At 55.7% G+C, this 21,837-nt stretch overlaps 1 protein-coding gene across 1 annotated transcript; it reads left to right on the plus strand.

Annotated features, from left to right (window-relative positions):
* The first annotated feature begins 6,814 nt into the window (after positions 1–6,814).
* Positions 6,815–20,390, plus strand: KRT89 (keratin, type II cuticular Hb5). The gene is made up of 9 exons (XM_038577735.1): positions 6,815–7,301; positions 9,543–9,751; positions 11,300–11,360; positions 11,956–12,051; positions 12,716–12,880; positions 13,105–13,230; positions 16,226–16,446; positions 18,928–18,959; positions 19,638–20,390. The coding sequence occupies exons 1-9, from the start codon at positions 6,876–6,878 to the stop codon at positions 19,787–19,789; spliced, it is 1,488 nt and encodes a 495-aa protein (XP_038433663.1). The 5' UTR covers positions 6,815–6,875; the 3' UTR covers positions 19,790–20,390.
* The last annotated feature ends 1,447 nt before the right edge of the window (positions 20,391–21,837 follow it).

Here is a 21,837-nt window from a genome sequence, read left to right on the forward strand (position 1 = left end):
GAGCTGTCGGAGTTGGAGGACTCTGGGGGGCGGGCGCTGCTGTGTCCCACTGCACCCTCCAGGCAGGTAGCAGCCTCCCTGTCCCCCCTCCCCTCACTCCCGGCTGCTGGGGAGCCCTGGAAGGGGCCCTTCCGTAGATCCCAAAGCTGGGTGTCCCCTGTCGAGTCAGCTCACTGTCCTCTTTGGGCTCCCCATGACGTCAGCCCTGTCCCCCCGGCAGCCTCGCTCGGTGGCTGTGGGCACAGCTGCCTCTCATATGCCCCCCACCCCTCCCCCCACTCCAAGACAGACGCCCTCCTCTTCTTTGTGACTCCCCGCAGGGTCCTGGGGGCCCTAACCCGCCTGCGCCCAGGTGTCTCATGGCCAGCGCTGACCCCTGGACGCAGCGAGGGGGCCCAGAGTGCTCACCCTCCCTCCCCAGGGGCCTGAGCTGCCGGGGGCAGGAGCGGGGCCCCTCTAGATGCCGTCCGTGGGTGCCGCCTGGGACTGCAGGAGCTCCCTGGAACAGAGAACTGAGCCGTCCCCGCAGCCGCTGCTACCAGGACGGACGTCGTGGCTTCTGACTATCGGAGTCGTCGTATTCTAGAATTCGGGATACAATGTCAGTTTTCAAGTCCGCTCAAAACTTTTCTCTCTCTCCGCCCCTAAACCAACCGGCCCCCCAGCCCTGGCTTGCATGCTCGTGGCCCTCACGGCCTGGTTCGCGGGACACGGTCGTTTCATCACCTCCTCCTTTCTGGAGACTTCCAACATGTGTTGTGACAGAGGAGGCACCGCCGAGCAGCGGTCTGCCTGGGTGACAGCTGCTGGGGGCCGGGGAGGCTCCACGGCCATCAGCGGGGTGGTGGCTGCGCGGTTGGCGTCCACGAGGTCCCCACACGGTGCTGCCTTGTGACGACGCCTGGCCACAGGATGCCCTTCCCGCTGCTGGGCGCTGGCAAGGCCGACCCTTCCACGTCCGCTCTCCTCCCACCGAACCTGGTGACCGTGCGGCGCGGTGGCCGGGTCCCGTGTGCAGCTTCCTGAGAACCTGGGGGACTGAGGCCCTTTTGTGCCCCGCTTTGGGACTTGGCTGCTTTCTGGGACCACGGGAAAAATCTACGGGATCTCCGTCCCTGACACGGCGCCGCGTGGCCTCACAGTGTTTTAGCTGCTGGAAATCAGAAGAGCCCTGTGTCTCCCTCCCCTGTCACCCTGTCACATGCAGGAGACCCAAAGCTGCTCTCCCCAGACCCCCCTTCATCGTCCTTGGTGATGCACATGCTCGTCCGACGACTCCCTACCCCGGAAACCCTGCTCCTGCCTTCCACCTGCCTCGGTGTGACCGCATCCCCGCCTGGCTCGTCCCGTTCCAGGTTCTGTGTGTCCTGTGCCAGGCTGTCTGTCCTCTTCCCTCCCTTGGCTTGAAAGCATCTTGGAAGCAGGGATCTAATCCAGTGGCACGAACTGTCTGCCGATCTGGAATCACGAGGGAAGGAGGTAAAATTCAGTAAAATTTTCAATACTCGAAGTTTGACCCCAAACTTCTGTGTTTGACCCCAAACTTCTGTGTGACCCCAAAAGTCTGTTAGTGACGTTCCTGCTGCAGTGAAGTGCATCAGACGCGGCGTGAGGCTGACGCCGTGGCTCCAGGTTATAGGGTTAGGCCCTCCTTTACCTGGGGAAGGACCCAGAGAGCGAGCGAGGGAGTGAGCGAGCGAGAGGGAGAGTAAGGGGCTGTCCTCTTACTGGCCCTCTGAACCCCGGGCCAGCTCAAGGCTGAGATGCGGGGCTGCGAGGCTGACACTCCACTGCCTCATTTTCACAGCCGCAAGCACGCTCCTTGGGGCAGCGCCTCGTGGAGCACAATGGACGTGGTGCATGTGCCATGGGGTCCCCACGCTGCGGGCCGCGCTGGCTGTGCTGCTTCCCCGCACACGTTGGCGTGGGATCCCGAGGGGCAACGAAAAGCGGGGGCGTGCAGGGTGCACGCCCAGGGAGCATCCAGGGTGCTGCTCGCTGTGCTGAGTGCTCTGCGCGCCTGTCCCCACGGGCTCAGGCAGGGCTGGGGTTCGGGTGTCTTGGTGCCCAAGGGCCGAAGGGGCGCGGTGGGGGCTCAGGGAAGGGCGGTCGCCTTGCTCTTTGCCGTCCTGTCTTCTGTTTTGCTGATCCCACGTCCATGCAACCGCCAGGCCTTCTGACGCCTCGTGGTCCTTCCGTTTCTCCTTCATCTTAGCTCAGGCCGGGGTATTTCTCATTTTGTTTCACGTGATAGCTTGCTGGCTGGATTTTCTGCCTTTTATCGGGTTCTTGCCATCTGGTCTTTACTCTCCTCCTCCTCCTTCTCCTTGTCCTCCTCGTCCTCCTCGTCCTCCTCCTCCTTCTTTTAAAAGATTTTATTTATTTATCCATGGAAGGCACGGAGTGAGAGGCAGAGACGTAGGCTGAGGGAGAAGCAGGCTCCATGCAGGGACCCTGGGATCACGACCTGAGCCGAAGGCAGACGCTTAGCCACTGAGCCACCCAGGTGTCCCTACCCCACTTCTTAGTTGATCGGATCGTGCATCCAGCCGCCTCCTTCCCGCCATTCCGTCCGTCACCGCGCAGCCCAACCCGCCTGCCCCTCTAAGGCACCGGCGGATAAAACTCTGCTGTTGGCGGGACTGGGGGAAGCCCCCGTCCTGCCTCCCTCCTCATCACTCCGCAGGGGACGCCCTGCCCCCCGGCCACACTCGGCCAGCTGGGTGTCTGTCCATACCCCTGACACACTGTCTCCTGGCTTTGGGCACCTCCAGACTTAGTTCAGGGACCATTTCCTTGAAAAGGAGTTTGGCATCTTTGCTCGTGCCTGTTACCACACTGTACCATGGACGTTGGGTTTCCCGCACCAGGCTGTGAGCCACTGGAGGGCAGGGACTGGCTTTTGCCCAGGTAGGTGCCATCGGCATCCAGAACCGTGCACAGCTCCCAGGTGCGTGATAAGCAATTGCTGAATGAAAGGATCAGTGGACGTCCTGGGCCAGGGACTCGCAGATGACGAGGAAATGGGTGTTCAGTGGCCACCCTGCTCCCCCGGCCTCTAGAGCGCAGAGCATCAACCTGTGTGGCCGTGATACCCTTGCCAGACACCTTCACGTACCAGGGGAGGCCTTGCTGCCTGGGCTGGCTGTGAGCAGGGTCCCCTCCATAGCCATGTGCTCTGTTTACAGGGGCCTCCCAAGCCCCCAGCCCTGGCGGTTTTCTAGCTGGAGAATCTGGCCGGGAATTGCCAGTTCTCCTTCAGGGGCTGAGCACAGCAGAAGATTCAAGCCAAGATCCTCCTTTCTGGATTTTTTTTTTGGCGGGGGGGGGGGGGGGGGGGGACACCCTCATCATGTTGGTGATACCAGTAAGAAAAACAAGTATCATTAAGCTGGAGGCAAAACAGAAAGACCATGTAGTACAACCCTCTACTCCCCAGGCCCCACAACAGAAGATCCCCAGTTCTCCTTTGGTGGATCGTCTAATATCCTACACCCAAAGGCTTGTTCTCCACATGCAGAGGGGTGAGTAATCACGCCATGTATCAGGGCCTTGGTCTCTGAGTGACGCGTGGAGGGAAGCTGTCCAAGCTGTCCTACCCACCAGTCTACACCCTCAGCAGTGTCTGGTGAGCAAGGAATAACCTCTGAAGATATCTGAGCCATTAGTGATGCACGGCAAGGGGCGGGGCGGGGGGGTGGTGCAGTGGGACCGGTCCACCCTGAGTGGAGGCCGTAGGGGTGCATTTTTTTGGGTAGAGAACCTAAAAAACAACAACAACAAAATCCGTTTGTTTTTACGATCACCCAGCAGGAGCAGTTCTAAACGACGTCGGTGATGAAGTTCGCTTTCCATCAGCGCGCACTGCTTCCCCACCCTGCTCGGTGCTCCCACCTCGGGGATACATCACTAGAGCCATTGCATTTTTTTTTTTTCTTCTTTGCACAGTCAGCTCTCTTTACGATACAGGAATACAGGAACGCATTTGGTAATCCTGGAAGTTCTCCAACCTCCCCCTCCACCCCGGAATGTAGGGCCTTCTGGACAAAGAGGTCCCAGGCGCTGGTCTTCGTGCCCCAAGATTAGCAAGATTAGGCCAGACATTTGCTGTTGGGCCAAAGGTACCATGGCCAGCCTGGTTCTCAGGGAGCGAGCCAGGCTTGCTGAGAGACTGGCCGGTAAGGGTGCTCCGAATGGGGTGCTGATGAACTAGCCTAACCCAGTTCTCTGTCTTCAGGAATATCCATGTGAGGCATCCCCCTCTTGGAGGAGGCAGCAGGAACCGCTCCCGAGGTGACCCCACACCTGGGTCCAGCTGGCCCCGGAGCGTGGGCAGCCTTCCTCCATGCCTTCCTGCGCACTCTGGGGCGACCCAGTGTGAAGGTGGGCCACATCCTTTTGATTCCAAAGGCACCAAAATAAGTTGGCTCTTCCTTTTTCTCATGCAATGCTTGGGACCAGAGGCAGCTCGGGCACACGCAGGTAAGCAGCAGGGCGCAGTGAGGAACAGGCCGGTCCCACAGGGCCCCACTGGTGCTCCCCTCCCTCTCTGTGTCCCCCAAACTCACCAAACTCAGGACTCCTCACTCTCTCTGCTCAAACCACAGGCCTCCTGGCTCAGACCCGGGCCTGTTTCTACCTCAGGCCTTTGCCCTGGCTGGTCCCCTTACCTCCTCAAGACCTTTGCTCCACGTCCCCTTCTCGGGGCAGCCAGTGCAGACCTCCCTGTTCAAGTTGGACCCCATCTTTCTCTCACTTCTCCTGAGTCCCCATCCTTGTTCTATCTCTTCCTCGTACGACCTGTATCCCCATCGAATATACGACGGCCGTGCTTCCCGAGTTTATTGCCGATCTCTCTCATTGGGATGGGAGCCCATGAAAACGTACATCTCTGTGTGTTTCACTCGTGATTTATCCCGAGCTCATGGAATGGTGGCCGGCACATGGTAGGTACCCGGTAAATACTTGTTGAATGAATGCAAAGACGCAAAGAATGCCCAGCCAGGCCCTTCCAGGGCATCGACTTTGGGTTCTGGCTCCTGGGCTGCTTCCCTAGTTGGGCCTGCCTGCCACGGAGGAGCTCTCTCAGCTCCCCGTCCCACTGGTTGGGGTCATTGTGGGTGTTGTGCTTCTGTGGTCACAAGAGTAAAAGGCTGCGGCGAGTTGGTTCTGTAGGACTTCGGTTTATGGGGTGTCTCCCAGCCCGTCGCCCCGTGACTTGGCTCAGCGCTGGGGCTCTGTCCTCCAGGGGCAGAAACAAGCACTTCCCCTCAGAGCGGTGGTCCTGGGGCGGGTCCTGCTGCCTCTGCCTCCACCCTTACACTCCCCACATTGGGTCCGGTTCTGTCCTCTGTGTCCCCCTGCTGTGAGGCGTGTGCGTGAGCTGGAGCCAGCCAGTGGGTCAGAGCAGAAAGACCCTCCCCATCCTCTCTTGTCTTGTTTGGCTCTTTTCTTATGGCCCCTCCCCAAGCCTGTTCCCCCAAGCAGGAGTTCTGGAAGACCATTCCTGTTCTTGTCTTCATTCACAGAGATTCCCTATAACGAGGGCTTGCCTCAGAGGACTGGGTTGCTTGGGCTTGGACCTCGTTATAGTCGGGGGTGCAGGCAGGGGCTTTTCCCATGGGGTCCCGTTTCCACCCTGCCCTTCCAGGGCGTGACAGGGCGTGACACCTGTACCATCAGGGTGGGTGGCTGGGGGCGAGCAGCCCCAGCTGAGAGCTTGGATTTGCTGAGGATCTCAGGAACCGGGCCATCTCCGGTTGCCAGGCCCGCGCAGCGGCTCTCCCGGGCACCCCTGCTTCTATTCTCTCTGCCACATCTCGTCGTCTTCCAGGACCTGCCTCAGGTCTCGCCTCCTTTGTGACATTCCACCTGCCACGAGTGGGCCTCCTCAGAAAGCCAAGAGTGTTCCCTTTACCTACTCGGTTGTCTTTCCCGTTCTTGCCACGGCTCTCTCCGGCCTCAGTCTGACGTCCCCTGGAGATCCAGGTCCTTCCAGGGGCCTGAGCGCTGTCCTGCTTTGTTTCCCTCGGCAGCTGCTCAGGGCCTTGTTCTGGTAGGGCCTCAGCACTTGCCCGTGCATGAAGGCACCTCCCCTGGGACAGCTCCTGGGCCCGGCACACGGTGCCAGGACGGTCAGTATGTGTGGACTAGGTGAAGACGCTCTCCGGCTATTGGCCCTTCCTTCCTGCGTCCAGTCTACTCAGCTCCGGCGATGCTTCCTGACGGTCGACTGTGTGTCAGTTGCCACGAAGGCCGCACAAGTAGATAAGACCTGCTTTCTAGGCCCACCAAGGGGCCTATGCCAAGGCCAGTGACCCTACTCTGAGACAGAATGTAGGACACGCCGCAGCAGGGAAGGTGTGAAGAGTTCACTCCGCAAGGACTCGCCCTGGAAAGATGAGCCAAGCATCCCTTGGCAGCCTTATGGAGGGGAACGTGCAGCCTGCCTGGAAGGACGGGCCCGTCGACCTTGTGGGACACGGGACCCTTGGCATCCAAGATGTGCCAGCTCAAGCCCCCGCTTGCCTGTGTGGGATAATGATGGCAGGTGGACTCACAGGTGGGAGGGGAATTAGGGGCCGAAGAGCCGTGTCTAGGCCTGTGGGACGGAAAAGGCAGGGGGCAGGTTTATTGTGACGCGGGGTCTCCTCCACATGCTTATTAGAGGAGACAAGTTTCGGCTTTGCTTCTCCGTCTGCCTAGCGGGAGATTCCCACGCTCGTAAATGGCATTAATAACTTTCTCCTGCCTTTTATGTTGTTGGGAGGCCTGCTTTCTGCCCCATAAAAGGCAGAGGCGCTGACAGGTCTCCAGCAGGAGGCCTGCGTCGTCGGCCCGGCCGCCTTCCCGGGGCCGCCCTGCGCAGCGGAGGCATGACGACCCGCTCCTACCGCCTGGGCTCTGGCTGTGGGGTCAGGAACTTCAGTGCCTGCTCTGCGGTGCTGCCCAAGCCCACGGCCCGCAGCTGCTCGGGGGCCGTGGTGGCGTCCTGCAGGGGCGGCCCCGGGGGGCCCGGCTACAGGCGCTTCGGGGGCTTCAGCAGCCGGAGCCTGTGCGCCGTGGGGTCCCCGTGGACGGCGGTGAGCTGCGGGTGGCCCGTGCGCGGCAGGAGCAGCTTCGGCTACCGGGTCGGGGGCCTCTGCGGGCCCAGCCCGCCCTGCATCACCAGCGTGTCGGTCAACGAGAGCCTCCTGACGCCCCTCAACCTGGAGATCGACCCCAACGCGCAGTGCGTCAAGCACCAGGAGAAGGAGCAGATCAAGTGCCTCAATAACAAGTTCGCCGCCTTCATCGACAAGGTGGGTCTGCGGGTCGCTCCCTGGGGCTGAGGCTCAGGAGCGGGCAGGGGACTCGAACCCGATGCCTACAGCCTTCCTCACCCAACACCGACACAGATTAAAGACAGTGACTTGAGAAACTTAAGGGGAACCCCAAGAGGGGTTGTAGAACTGACCTTTCCTGTTGCTGCAGTCTCTGAGCCCACCTTCGGGTTGGATGCAGAGCTCTGGCTTCCTCTGACTCAGTGGTACCCCATCCGAGAGCCTCCCCGGGGGAGGACAGCCACTGAAGTCCAGGGGAGGAAAGACTCTAGGGCTGAATGGTGTGCGCATCTACACGCAGGGACTTTATAAGTGGCCGCACGCGAGGGTGATGGTGCGTGGGAGCTTTGCTCTCAGATAAGTGCCACCATCAGAGATAAGGATCTCGCGAGCGAAGGTGCCGCACGTGGATTCTTAACATGAAGCTGGCTCTTCCTTACCCTCAGTGCATCATGCGGGGTGTTCATTTCACAAGGATACACACTAAGGGCGCTGGTTGAGGGTGGGGGGTGGTGGGGATTGAAATCCAGCCCACGCTCTGCTCACCGGGTCGTGTGCCCCGGCAGGAGGCTGCGTCTCCTTGGAGGGGCCCCTTTTCCCCGCATGGCTTTCTGGGCAGCACCCAGCTATGCAGACTCTGTTGTGAGCAGTCAGTTCCGGTCTGAAGAGAGAGCGTCGGGCTGCTGCCCAGGCTGGCTTCCCCCCCCCCCCGGGGAGGCCGGCAGCCCCCACCTCCTCAGCATGTGCAAAGTGTATTGCCCGGGTGAGTTTAAGCCTGCAGAGCCGGCAAGCCAGAGAGTGGACCTGCAATGGCAACCCAGGGCAGATGCCTTTGGTTAACTGGGGTTTGGTTTCTTTTCCCACACAATGGGCAATGGAGGGCTGCTTTATACCAGGCTTGTGCTCCCAGAAGGTTAGGGCCTGGGAGGAGATCACGTAGCGTAGAGCTGGCCAGGGCATGGGGCTTGGCAGGACATGAATAAAGCCGGGCTGAGATGCACGCCTGCCTGCAGGGGCAGCTGCTGTGACTTACCTCCAGACCCAGGCCCAGCATTGCCTGAGCTTCTGGCTTGTCAAGGTCACAGAGGTCCAGATCCTTGTCTGAAATGACTCGATTGTTAAATGTTGGCAATGAGTTAGATTTCAATAAAGCAGCTTATAGGCCAAGTGAAACACGCCTGCGGGGCAGAAAGAGCCTGGGGCCTGCCAGTGTGCGGTTGCTGATGTACTGCCTGCTGAGGCTCAGAGAGAACGAGGCGCACGGGCCTGGTTAGTGGCCGAGTCAGCCCGTGGGAGGTCTCCTAACTCCTGGTCCGGGGCCTCCCAGCGGGGCTCTCATGCCCCAGGACCAGAGTGAGGGAGAGTCCTGGTGGGTGCATTTAAAAATCACTGCCATAAAGATGTCCACAAATGTAGTGGCTTAAAATAACACGAACTTATTATCTTGTGAAGCCGAAATCTAGGTGTTGGGAGGGCCGCATTTCTCTCCCTAGAGGAGACCCGTGTCTAGGGACATGCAGGCTTTGGGCAGCGTTGAGTTCCATGTGATTGTGGGACTGAGGTCCCTGTTTCCTTGCTGGCTTGCTGCTGGAGCCTGTTCTGTTCCTAGAGGCCCCTGGCATTCCTGACGCAGGCCCTTTCTCCCTCTGCCTCCAAAGCTGGTGATGGTGGTGGAGGCCATTTCAGGTTCTAAGTTTCTCCTCCATCTCCCTTCTGTGCATCTCTCCACTCCTCTGCCTTCTGCTTCCACTTTAAGAGGCCCATTTGATCCCTTGGGGCCACCTGGATAATTCCAGATCTGATCTTCAGCGCCGTAACCTAAATTCCACCTGCAGGGTCCCTTTTGCCATAAAATAGAACATATTCCCAGGTTCCAGGGATTGGGATGTGAACATCTTTGGGGGGCCACTTCTGGCTCCCCACCCCATGTACGATCTAGGGTGTTTTTTTGCAGGATCAGAAGTTATTTTATTCTGCGCAGAAGAAACACATCACAGATAGTGTGCTCTACTGGGTGATGGGGAGAGGATGAAGGGAACACGACTGGGGGAAGAGTTGGGAACTGCATTTTCAGGCTTTGCCTAATGATTTGGCCTTTGGGGGGAGGTCACAGGTAGCTGCTGCAGGTCAGGGGCCATCCCCCAGGACAGAGAGGGCTCTGGGATCCTGGGCACCTCTCTGGGCTCCCCCTGAGTCTTTTTCCTCCACCCCGGGTGGCAGGTGCGCTTCCTGGAGCAGCAGAACAAGCTGCTGGAGACCAAGTGGCAGTTCTACCAGAACCGCAAGTGCTGCGAGAGCAACCTGGAGCCCCTGTTCCAGGGCTACCTGGAGACGCTGAGGCGGGAGGCCGAGTGCGTGGAGGCCGACAGCGGGAGGCTGGCCTCTGAGCTCAACCACGTCCAGGAGGTGCTGGAGGGCTACAAGAAGAAGTGAGTGTGGCCTGGCTGGGGGTAGTTACGGGTGTGGGGCAGCTCTTGGCTGGGTCCACCCGACTCTCCCGGAGGTGGAGATGGCGGCAGGGCAGGGTCATTGCCGGCTAGCACTCAGATGTTCCGTTTCATCAGCCTGCTCCATCTGGTCTTGGCACTCAGCTTTTGGGGCCCCATCCTGGGGAATGAGGAGACACCTGGGGAGAAGAGCTGCTCCCAGTCTGGGAGGGCACAGAGCGGCCCAGAGACTAAGAGGGAGGAACGAGATCACTGGGCTGGAGGAGCAAACTTGGGGGCGGTCCGTGCTAGGATGGGCACAGAGGAAAGGTCCCTGGGGAGATATCAGGAAGGTGATCTGGCCCATGCCATTCAAGGTATCTGATGAGCTTGGATAATTCTCTAATCTTTCTTCTGCTCTGTAGATAAATCGCCAGGCTCTGGTTCTGCAAGGCTCATCGATTCAAAGGCCCATGTAAATCTTTCATTTTAACCTGACTGTTTGGCTTGGCCATCACCTAGTTTAAACTCACCGGGTCACCCCTAATTTGCTCCTCCTTACCTGCTAGATGTGGACAGAGAGAAGGGTGATTCTCCCATAGTCGGTCCTGGTCATGCTAACTGGAAGTAACTGGAATTCTGATCTTGGGAGATCAGGTTTTACCATCCAGATGGGCCCGGCGATGAGCTTACAACTTTCCTTGGGGGGATGCAAACGCAGATGCAATTCTGTTTGGAGGTGGCAAGGTCCGTCTCCCAGCCCAGGACGTGTGAGGGCTGGTAATTACACAGCGCAGAATTTATAGCAGCACAGATTACTCTGTCATTAAAAAGCTAGAGGGCGGGGGGTGGGGGTGACTGGGTGATGGACACTGAAGGGGGGTGCTTGACGGGATGAGCACTGGGTGTTATTCTGTATGTTGGTAAATTGAACACCAATAAAAAATAAATTTATTATATATATAAAAAAAGCTATGGAAAACGTGTGGTGGGAACTCTTCTCCTCCCTGTCGGCTGGGCAGGGCTGCGGCAGGAATGGCCTGGGCAGGAGCAAGAGAATGTGCCGGGTGGTGGAGCAGGGCTGTGGAAGTGCCCCTCCAGCAGGCTGGGCACAGTGGGGAGCTTCCAGGATTTCAAGTCCTTGATGTGGGGGGGAGGGAAGAGAACATCATGGGGATGGCTTCGTGGAGCTTTATGTCTTGTACAGTTTTCGGGTTGAAAGACCCCTCGGAGTATCTGTCTTCCACTCATCCCACGAATATGTCCAGAGAAACTTCCTGCACACCAGCCGATTTAGCCCAAGATGCAGAGAGATGAAATGACTTGTCCGAGTTTTGCAGCAATTTCAGTCCAAGCTTGGACTCGAAACCAGGGCCTTGAGCTCCATGTCCAGTGTCCTTTTGGTGGCTTCTTTGTGACTGAAAAATAGAAGCCAAGAGAGGCCAAGTCTCTTCTCCCAAGGCACACAACTAGTCTTGAAAACCTAGGGCTCCTGGCCGGCCCAAAGCCCTCCTCCCCAGGGGCCTCTCCACCTGTGCTCTCTCTCCTCAGGTATGAAGAGGAGGTGGCCCTCAGGACCACAGCCGAGAATGAGTTTGTGGTGCTGAAGAAGGTGAGTGACTCTTTCCACGTGGGGAGGAATGAAATCTTGGATGCTGGGCCTCTGAGACTCGCCACGATTGTACCAGTCTAGTCATGGTGGCCCGGCACTCGAGTCCCCTGACAAATGGAGGCCGGGTGGTTGGCAGTGTCCGTGTCCCTACGAGAGTGAAATGGATTTAAAAGTGACCATGGTGGGTCATCAGGGAGTCTACAGAAAGCAGACAGCAGCACGCGGAGAGCCAGCTACTTGGGTGGCACCTGACCTGGGTGCCAAGGACAACTTGCTGGGGCGGCGCACTCGTGGCTCAGTGGCCACCACACGGTCATGCTCCATGGGCCAGGCTGGCTTCGTGGTAGCAGTCTGACATTTTGGCCTGTGCTATTAGGCTACCTGCTTCGGAAAGATCTCCAATTCTGCAGGAATCAGAAAAAAGTCTGCAGGGGTCAGACTTCTCTCCCCTCCCTATTCCTCGGTGATCCCACGGATGTTTCTGTGGTAGGAGAACAGTGGGCCAGAACATGGTCTCAGGGTCCCCTAGAGAGAGCAGAGGTCCAGGGGCACCGGGTGGCCCCGTGTTCCATCCTTTCCCATGTGTGTCCACCAGGACATAGACTCTGCCTACCTGCGCAAGGCTGACCTGGAGGCCAATGTGGAGGTGCTGAGGGAGGAGACGGCCTTCCTGCAGGCCCTCTACGAGGAGGTGAGTCTCTCCCCAGCTCCAGAAGAGAAAGTGAGGGAGGGGAAGGTGGACGGCTTCTTGGGTTGTGGCTTGTCTTGGCCCCTTGGCTCTAAAGAGCGTTGTCCATCCCTAACTCTTCTAGGGCCTAAACACCCTCTCCTTCTGTGACCAGAGGAGATTTTTCTCTTGCTCAGGCCTCTTTGCAAGATGGAAGAGGGTGATGCCCTTCCTTTAAAATGATTTGAAAGATGATGATTCCTTGCCTGTCTACCCAATGTAACACAAAGCGGAGATTTGACAATATAGGTATAGGTAGAGATAATAATAGCTTATTAATTCAGGTGATGTGAAAACCTAATTAGAAAACCCAGAAATCTCAATCTGTCCATTATCTGGTTGATCAGATTTATACGGATAGCTACAGCTGATTGGGATAGTTGGGGCCCCAGGTGGAGGGATCCCCTCTGTCTCTATCCCTAGAAATCTGCCTCTGTTGATCCAGGCTTTAATGGAATTCCACCTTGTTTGCCTTGAGGCCATGGTCCAAATTTCAGCCTTTTCTCTTAAAATTCCCCTCTGAAATTTTCTTTTTTATTTCCTGAAGCTTCAGATAGGTTTTTAACTTACAGTGATGGGAATCAGAGGGGGATTTGGGGCTGAGGGCACTGGTTGCTGTCTCCTACAGGAGATCTACCTTCTTCACTCGCAAATCTCTGACACCTCGGTGGTGGTCAAGATGGACAACAGCCGGGAGCTCAACATGGACTCGGTCGTGGCTGAGATCAAGGCTCAGTATGACGACGTCGCCAGCCGCAGCCGGGCCGAGGCTGAGTCCTGGTACCAAACCAAGGTGAACTGGAGGGCCGGCTGCCCGTCAGGCAGGGAGGATAGCCAGAACCCGGAGCTTCCCTGGGAAGCACAGCCATGCACTCATGGGGCTACAGCAGAGGCCCAAGCAGAGTGGGGGGCGGAGGCGGGAACAGCGGGCTGACTCCCCGTAGTGACAGCCTAGCACCCCCTCCAGCAGTGTCTCAAACACCCGCTGGTTCTTAACGTTGGTCTCCCAACCCGCAGTGCGAGGAGATGAAAGCCACAGTGAGCCAGCAGGGTGAGAACCTCCGCAGAACCAAGGAGGAACTGCACGAGCTGAACCGCCTGATCCAGAGGCTGACAGCGGAGGTGGAGAACGCCAAGCAGCAGGTCAGGGGGCGTCGAGAGCTCGCCTGCTCCGTGTCCCTGCTGCTTCTGCTCTGCTCCCTGCTTTCCTCCTACCTGGAGGGGCTGCTGTTTTAACCACCTGCATGGGAAGGACCTGCAAACGCTGTTTGCACACATTTCAGGGGGAGGATTGAGGTGCCTGCCTTCTCTGAATTCTGTTCTTATTTCCCTTCTTTTTTTTTTAATTTTTATTTATTTATGATAGTCACACAGAGAGTGAGAGAGAGAGAGGCAGAGACACAGGCAGAGGGAGAAGCAGGCTCCATGCACCGGGAGCCCGACGTGGGATTCGATCCCGGGTCTCCAGGATCGCGCCCTGGGCCAAAGGCAGGCGCCAAACCGCTGCGCCACCCAGGGATCCCTCTTATTTCCCTTCTTATCCCGCATCTGTTTCTCTCCTTTAAACATGCCTCAGGCAACGTGGTCTAGTGCAGGTTGTGTCTCGCTCTCTCTCTCTCCCCCACCCTCTGGATGGACGTGAGGTGCACAGATCTGAGCTGATCTCACGCCACTGTTCAAAGCGCTCACTACCACCGTCTGCACACCTCTGCAGGTGAACGTGGTCTCTCCTTCATCTTCATTCCGCTCCCCTCCGTCCCCAGACTCATTTGCATGCAGCTAATAGATGTCCCTCTGTCACACATATATTTATATACGTACATATGCATCCCCTAAAATAAATTTATAGAAACTTCTTAGTGTTTTAGATTTGCATAATGACATTACACCATAAATCTCATCTGATTCTTCCCATAGCCAGTTTAAAGTCTTTGAAGTCCACGCACATTGCCATAAATGATCTGTTTCATCTTTTCTGTGGTATCGAATGCTGAATATTCCTAAACCGGAGTTTCCTGTCCATTCCCCCATGGATGGCTACTCCATTCACTTCCAAGTCTTTGGTATGGCAACCAGTTGTATCATGAACTTTTTAAATATATTTTTATACATGTATACCTGTTTCCATGTACATCTCCATGAGAGATGTTTTATTTTTTTATTTTTTTTAAAGATTTTATTTATTTATTCATAGAGACACACACACACACACACAGAGGCAGAGACATAGGCAGAGGGAGAAGCAGGCTCCATGCAGGGAGCCCGATGTGGGACTCGATCCCGGGTCTCCAGGATCAGGCCCTGGGCTGAAGGCAGGTGCCAAACCACTGAGCCACCCAGGCAGGCATCCTTATGAGAGATGTTTTAAAGGCATAAAGCAGGAAATGGAAATGTTGAATTGTAGGATATTCACTGAATTACTTCCCCTAAGAACCCTCAGAGCTCTGTGTCGGCACACACTCCCTCCACAGGCAGGTGGGGGCTTCTGCTCCAATCCCTGTGGATCTAAGAGGTGTAATGAATTGTTTTTAAAACATTTCTCTGGTTAACTAGTGATGTCAAATGTCTCCTCATATGCTTACTTACACATTTGCATTTCCCATTCTAAGAACTGCCTATTCCTATCATCTGCCCATTTTTCTGTTGTGATTCCTATCTTTCTTTTGATGATTTACAGCAGTTCCTTGTCCATTCTGTCTAGATCACAACCCTTTGTCAGTTCTACGTGTTGCAGTTCATCTTCTCTCAGGCTGTCACTTGTCTGTTTGCTTTGCTCTGGTGTCCTTTATTGAACAGAAATCTTTAGCCCGGATGTGGCCAAATCCATCAGTTCTTCCCTTAGTGGTTAACACTTGTGAAGGTTTGAGGTCCTAGAGATATCCTCTTGCATTCTTTTTTTTTTTTTTTAAGATTTTATTTATTATTCATGAGAAACACACACAAACGGAGAGAGAGAGAGAGAGGCAGAGACACAGGCAGAGGGAGAAGGAGGCTCCATGCAGGGAGACCGATCAGGGACTCGATCCCAGGACCCTGGGATCACGGCCTGAGCCGAAGGCAGACGCTCAACCACTGAGCCAGCCAGGCGCCCCTTCATTGTACGTCTATACCATGTTTTCTTTGTCTGTTCATCTGTAGATAGACACTTAGGGTTGCTCCCATGTGTTGGCTGTGGTGAATCGTGCTGCAATGAACATGGGAGCGCTGATATCTCTTCGAGATCCTGATTTTACTTCTTTGGGATAAATGCCGAGAAGTGGAATTGCTGGATCCCAATGGGGTAGTTCTATTTTTAACTTTTTGAGGACCCTCCACATGGTTTCCATAGCGACTGCACCATTTTGCATTCCCACCAACCGTTTGCAAGGGGTTCAGTTTCTCCATATCCTCGCCAATACTTACCTTGTTTCTTTGATAATAGCCAACCAGGCAGGGGTGAGGTGATTCTCATTGTGGCTATGATTAGCATTTCCTTGAAGATGAGTGACGTTGAGCAATCTTCTCATGTATCTGTGGACCATTTATATGTCTTCTTGAGAGAAATGTCTCTTTGGGTTCCTTCTGCTTTAAGTGGGGGCAGAAGGGAGGAGCTGTAGTTCGTGTGTTGGGTGTTTGTGTGGGGACTTCTTCCAGTACGCTGATTTCAGTGGGTCAGAGAATGGGACCCCAGACAGGGGCCTATGAAAACCTGGGGGTGGCACTAATGACTCAGGGTAGCGTAGGGCAAGTCACAGCCTCTCTGAGTCTCAATTTCTCCATCTGCATAAGGGGAATAGCCATGCCTGTTCCGACAAGCTTGCAGAGTAACTGGCGGTGGGTAAGGTAACATCTGCGAAAGTGCCTTGTAAACTCACAACAGTAAACAAACATAAGATAATATCATTACTTATTATTAGCCCTGTTCCAGTGCTAATATTTCCTCCCTCTAACGGCTCACCGGAGACCTGAGTTTTACAACCACCGTCGTGCAAAAATGGAGGAAGAAAGCTCCAAAAGGTCATTGTTTTCCTACCTACTTAATTTGCAAGTTGACCATTTTGGATGGAGGTGCAATAGGTTGACCGAGGCCATGGGGGACCCACCAGTATTCCCACAGCCTGCACCCCACTCAAGCTCCTTCCCTCCTCTCCTTCCCCAGCGCTGCAAGCTGGAAGGCGCCGTGGCGGAGGCGGAGCAGCAGGGTGAGGCAGCCCTCCGGGACGCCAAGTGCAAGCTGGCAGGGCTGGAGGAGGCCCTGCAGAAGGCCAAGCAGGACATGGCCTGCCTGCTCAAGGAGTACCAGGAGGTGATGAACTCCAAGCTGGGCCTGGACGTGGAGATCGCCACGTACCGAAAGCTGCTGGAGGGCGAGGAGAGCCGGTGAGCACGGGCGGGACTCAGGGTCTCTTCTCATCCCCACTTAGGGCTCGAAGAGCGCCTTGCTGGACTCTAATTCTCCAGGCAGAGAGCACTCACACCGGGAAGGACCCCAGAAAGACTCCAGAAATCACGGGAATCCAACCATTTCCCCATTTACAGATGGGGAAACTGAGGCCTTGAGGAACTTGTTCAAGGTCACAGCTAGGTCGTGGCTATGCTTACATGACACCTGTCTCCTGGTTAGCGTTCCAGTGATCTTTCCCCTCCTCCACTGCCCCTCTGGCTGTGCCTAAAGCTCATTCCAACACAGCTGCTTTGCCCTGTTGGCTGAAAGGATGTTTTTGCCGTTACATCTCAGTGGGTTGCAAAGGCTGGAATCGTCCGGAAGCTTTATTAAAGGCCATTTGGTTTGGGATGCAGAGACAGGGAACCCTAGAGTTCCGTGTTCAGGACCAGCAAATGGAAACGATCAGCACAGCGTCCTTGCTTGGCAGGGAAAGACAGAGCTGGACATAAATCTGGCCTCCAGGTGACCGGGGTTAGTGTCCCAGGGAGGCTGCTGGAGGCTTCTCAGAGGAGGAGGTAGCAGAGCTGAGTGGGTGGGAAAGGAAAGGACACATCAGGCTGTGCCGACGGTTTGAGCCAAGAATCGGGGCCCGTGAAGTCAGCCAGGGAAGGAGCGATGTGGATTTACAGCTGGGGCAGTGGTGGGCCCTTAGCCCAGAGGTGCGTACATCCTTACTGCCTCCTAGCTGGGTCCCGTCACAGGGGAGCAGGCTAGACTGGGGGTGGAACGTAAAGGTTAAGATCACGGGCTGCGAGCCAAACCGCCGGGCCTCAAATCCCAGCTCTGCCACTTTCCAGCTCTGAGCCCCTGTGCCTCCGCCTTCTCACCTGTAAAACAGATCATCATAAAACCCGCCACTGTAGGCTGTTGCACGGATTAAATGAGTTACTGTGCATAGTAGAGCATAAGTAGGGGCAGGTTATGAGCAGAGTAAGACTCTCTCTATCCAGGGTGGCCAGGCCGGGCGGTACCATGGACAGGCTCCTTACTAACCAGGTTAGCTTTAGAAACCTGACGTGTGTGGCGCCCAAGGCAGCTAGCCATGCCGCTGGATTTGTGCCACGCTTGACCAAAGCAGATAAACTCTCCTGTCCAGGTCCTCAGGCCGCCAGAACTACCTCCTCCTTTGTACCCGTAAGCCCCCAATCCACTCACCTGCCTTCAGTGAAGCATTCAGCATTTGCAACGACATTACTGTCGTTGCCATAATCATCATCATTCGTGTATTAATACCTCAATCATATAATCAATGGGATTTTAAAAGATGGTTTAGTGTATGGTGTTTTGCATATGGTGGCCATTGACCTTTTAACAGACTTTCTCTTCGTGGCATTTAACAAGTTTAATTGGGTGACACGAGGAACTCTCATGGCAGAAAATAAGAAAAGCGGCCGTAATCCCTCAACTCGTAGCAGCTAGCTGCTGCTAGCACTGTGGCTCAACGGGCACCATGACTGGAATCTTCTGGAAAGGCGCAGTTCTAAGGCTGTGGTAGGGTCAGATTCACGTGACAGGGGAGTGAGCCCGAAGCATAGATCCTCACGGAAGAGCTGTAGCGTGTACAAGTGCTCTGTGTCGGGCAGAAGGAATCAGACTAGAGCTTTCCTGGAGCGAAGGGTTGGAAGCCGGCGTTACCAAAGAGGGCCACGTAGAACCGAAAGTGCGGGTGGGTGTGAGGGAGGAGCCCACCGCAGGGGTGTACGTGTCCCATCCTTAATGAGATGGTTATCACGTCCATAGCAAACGCGGTGGATGTACTGTGGGCCAGGCTCCGCTTGCACGCACTTTGCAATGTAGCGCTTACAACAATCCTGGAAGGTTGGGTGTCATCATCCCCGTTGCAGAAATGAGGAGACCGAGGTCACCCAGCTAGTAAGTGGCTCAGCCAGCTTTGCTCCCAGGAGGCCTGGCTCCAGAGTCCAGGCTCTTAACCACTCTACCCTCCTGCTTCTCCCTCTGCGTTTATCAAATCGGGTGCCTATCCGGGAGAGCGTGTGAACTCACGGGGTGAAGACCGATTGACTAGAATGAGACGCAAGACTTTCCCTACCCAGAGGCGTCCCGCGGGCCGTGGCTGCTCCCATCACCTATTTGGCTGTGCTGGAATGTCCAGCCAGGGGGCAGGGAGGGTAACCCCCACGGTAACCCACGCCCACCTTTCAGTACACCAGCTTTCCATGGCCGAGAAGCTAACAAGGCATAAAGTGGCCTTTGGGGTCCTGCAACCTAACACTCCCCTGTCCTTTTGGGATCCCTGGGAGCAGGGGCAACACCGACACTCTCTGCAGAGGGTGGGCAATAGGCCCCCAGCCCCTCAGCTCTGCTCCCCTCTCTCCGGATGGGGCACAACAGGCCCGATGGAGCGGAAGCAGAGGAACACCGTCCTAAATGTTCACTCTCTCTCTCCCCTGCAGCTTGTGTGAAGGCGTGGGCTCCGTCAATATCTGTAAGTTGGGTGTCCGTCATGGGCATCATCCTTTTGGGTCTTAATGTTGGGTTACAGCTAATTGGTGACTGAACCTCTGTCTGTGGGGCCCTGGGTGGGGGAGAAGGGGGCTGAGGTCTCTGGGATCTGGACAAAAGGAGGGTCTAAAATATTTGCCCCCTACGCAGATCCACCTGGGCCCCAAGCTAGTGATCGTGGCAGGTTCTGTCCCCCTAATTGGTTCTGCAAAAATAGCCCGAGTCTTTCAGTCATACGTGGAATTCTCCTCAAGTGGCACAATGTTTTAATGAGAGACCCTAGATGTTTATTCTGATCACCTGGGGGGCCATTGCGGGCAATGGTTGAATCTTTAATAATCCAATGTACACGCAGTCCCCAGGTCAGGTGTCTATCTGTTCTTCTCATCTTTGCAGCAGTCGTATTTCTCGAGTTTTCCTCCACTTTGACCATCAGTCTTTGGTCAAAGGTTGTATAAACACATCTCGACATTAGTCTGGTTCAAGGAGAGTTAGGTGTTGACGGCAATGGGTTCGGATGAATGTCTGTTGTAAAGATTCATGTTGCTGCCCCCCACCCCCGCCCCGAATGGGAAGAGAGTAAATCATTGGTTCCAAAAAAGTCTGGGTCATGTCATGTCAAGGATGGAAGAGAATTCTGATGCAGCGTCTCCCTCCACAGGTGTGAGCCGTTCCCAGGGCGGCGTGGTCTGCGGGGACCTCAGTGCCACTGTCCCTCGTGGCCTGGGGGGCGTGGCCACCAGCAGCGGCATCCTGTGTGCCCCCTCCGTAGCGGGGGCCTGCTCCAGTGCCCGATCGGTGCGCTTTGCGTAGCGGGCGGGCGGGGGTGGGTGCAGGGGGGAGGTCATCGCTCTCTCAGACCTCAGTGTCCGTGCGGTACTTTCCCCTGGCTGGGAACCCAGATGAACGCTCCAGTTTCCTCCCTGTAGCAGTTATGACTTACCTTCAAGTGCGAACCCTGGGGCTGGCATTACTGCCACCTGCACCTGTCTCCCTTCCCAGTGGCCCAGCTTTCTGAGATAAGCTGCTCGGCCCCTTTCTTTCCCAACCAACTTCGACTTAGCAGGCATTTACGAGGTACTGACCGTGTGCCAGGCCCTCTGGGAAGGGGGCAGGGTAGGGGAACGGCTGTGGGTGGGTGCATGTCACCTGGGTGCTGAGGGGGCTGCGGGGAAAGTGGGCTGGGGGTCCGGGAAGCCCCTCACTGATCTGAGACATTGTGTGTCCCCAAGAGTGTCCCCCACCTATGCACACGTCAGCGTGGAAAGGCTTGACTGAAGCTAACGGCTGAGCTGTTTATGGTTGGTGCTTTGGATTTTTTTTTTTTTTGGGGGGGGGGATGCAATTCCTGTTGTGGCTTCTTCTCTCTTTGCGTGTGTGTGATTAAATACTGATGGTAAAACATTTTCTCCTAGTAAATGAATTAATGCCTGCTTCCTTTGCGGTTTTCCCAGCCCTATCCTCCTCCTCCCCAGAGCCCTGACCATCTCAGCGCTCCTGCCAGGTGTGGTCCACGGACACCATCTACATCAGGGTCCCTGGGGGTGGCGGGTGGAGGGGGCTTCTTACATAGGCAGATCCTGGGCTTCATCCAGAACCACTGAATCAGAAGTTCCAGGGACGAACCCGGGAATCTGAATTTTATTTTGAAGATTTATTTACTCCTGAGACACACACACACACAGAGGCAGAGACCCAGGCAGAGGGAGAAGCAGGCTCCCTGCAGGGAGCCCGACGCGGGACTCAATCCCGGGACCCTGGGGTCATGCCCTGGGCCAAAAGCAGGTGCTCAATCACTGGCCGCCCGGGCGTCCCAGGAATCTGAACTTCAACACGCTCCCAAGTGATTCCAAAAGAACGAAAGCCGAGAACCGTTGGATTCTGTGGGCAGGGGGTAGTGGGAGGGTCAGGTAATTCTGACGGTGGAGCTGACTTCCTCTGTGACTCTCACAGGATCAGGTTCACCTCCTCGCATTTCTCCTTTGACTTTGCCCGAGCCACCTGGGTGGGGTGGAGGTGAAGGTGGAAGAGGGGAGGACACAGGAGCCTGTATCCACAAGCGCCTGCTAAGCATCTGGCACATCATATCTGAATTTCATTCATGGCTCAGAGCAGCAGCAGCAGCATTTTATCTTCACTTTATAGATTAGGAAGTCCAGACCCGAAGAGGTTAAGTAACTTCTCTGACATCACGCAGCTAGTCCAGCCTCTGTCTGAGGCCAACTGTTCCTTTGGCTGGGACATCCTGGCTCGTCAGAATGCTCCTGGAGGAGGCGTTCTAACTGATGCCGCTTGCTGGTCAGACACTTGGGGAGCAAAACACGCAAGATGGCACAAAGGAACTTCCTGGAACGCTCGTAGAAACAGCTCCCATAGTCTCTGCTCTCCAAGAATCTTGGACAGATCTTCTTATGGGGCGGGTAGTACAGGCCAGTTATGTGGGAACCCAGAAGTAAAACCCAGACTTCTGGTTGGAGGATATTTGCCCTGGCGGCCTGGACGTTCCTGAACTGACGGTCCCCGAGAAGTCCCACCTGGGGAAGTCTGTTTGGAGCCCCCTCTGATGCAAGGGGTGTCCTCCTGCTGAGGTGCAGAGAGAGCTTTCTGATGGATAGGTTTGTTTCATTTGAGTTATGGGAAGAGCTCCTCTTCTTCCATTTTATTTTATTTGGGATTTAAGAAGAAAGATTCAAAACCAGCCCGACTGGGTAGAGAATATCTTGCCATAAGAATACATACTTGATCTCAAGACATAGAAAAAGCTTTGGACAGTTGTCTGGGCAATGCAGTCCTTCTGAGGCTTTCAGAATGTGTCTTCAGGGGGCACATTGTTCCCTGGGGCCTGGGAGGACCAAGATCTT

This window comes from Canis lupus, chromosome 27 (genome assembly GCF_011100685.1).
Source record: "Canis lupus familiaris isolate Mischka breed German Shepherd chromosome 27, alternate assembly UU_Cfam_GSD_1.0, whole genome shotgun sequence".
NCBI classification, from domain to species: Eukaryota; Metazoa; Chordata; class Mammalia; order Carnivora; family Canidae; genus Canis; species Canis lupus.

Bases quoted from the DNA above. Each gene is read 5' to 3' on its own strand.
- KRT89 (XM_038577735.1), top strand. From the start codon at position 6,876: ATGACGACCCGCTCCTACCGCCTGGGCTCTGGCTGTGGGGTCAGGAAC. The intron at 9,752-11,299 runs GTGAGTGTGGCC...CTCTCTCCTCAG, and splicing joins CTGGAGGGCTACAAGAAGAA to GTATGAAGAGGAGGTGGCCC. The intron at 12,881-13,104 runs GTGAACTGGAGG...CCCAACCCGCAG, and splicing joins AGTCCTGGTACCAAACCAAG to TGCGAGGAGATGAAAGCCAC.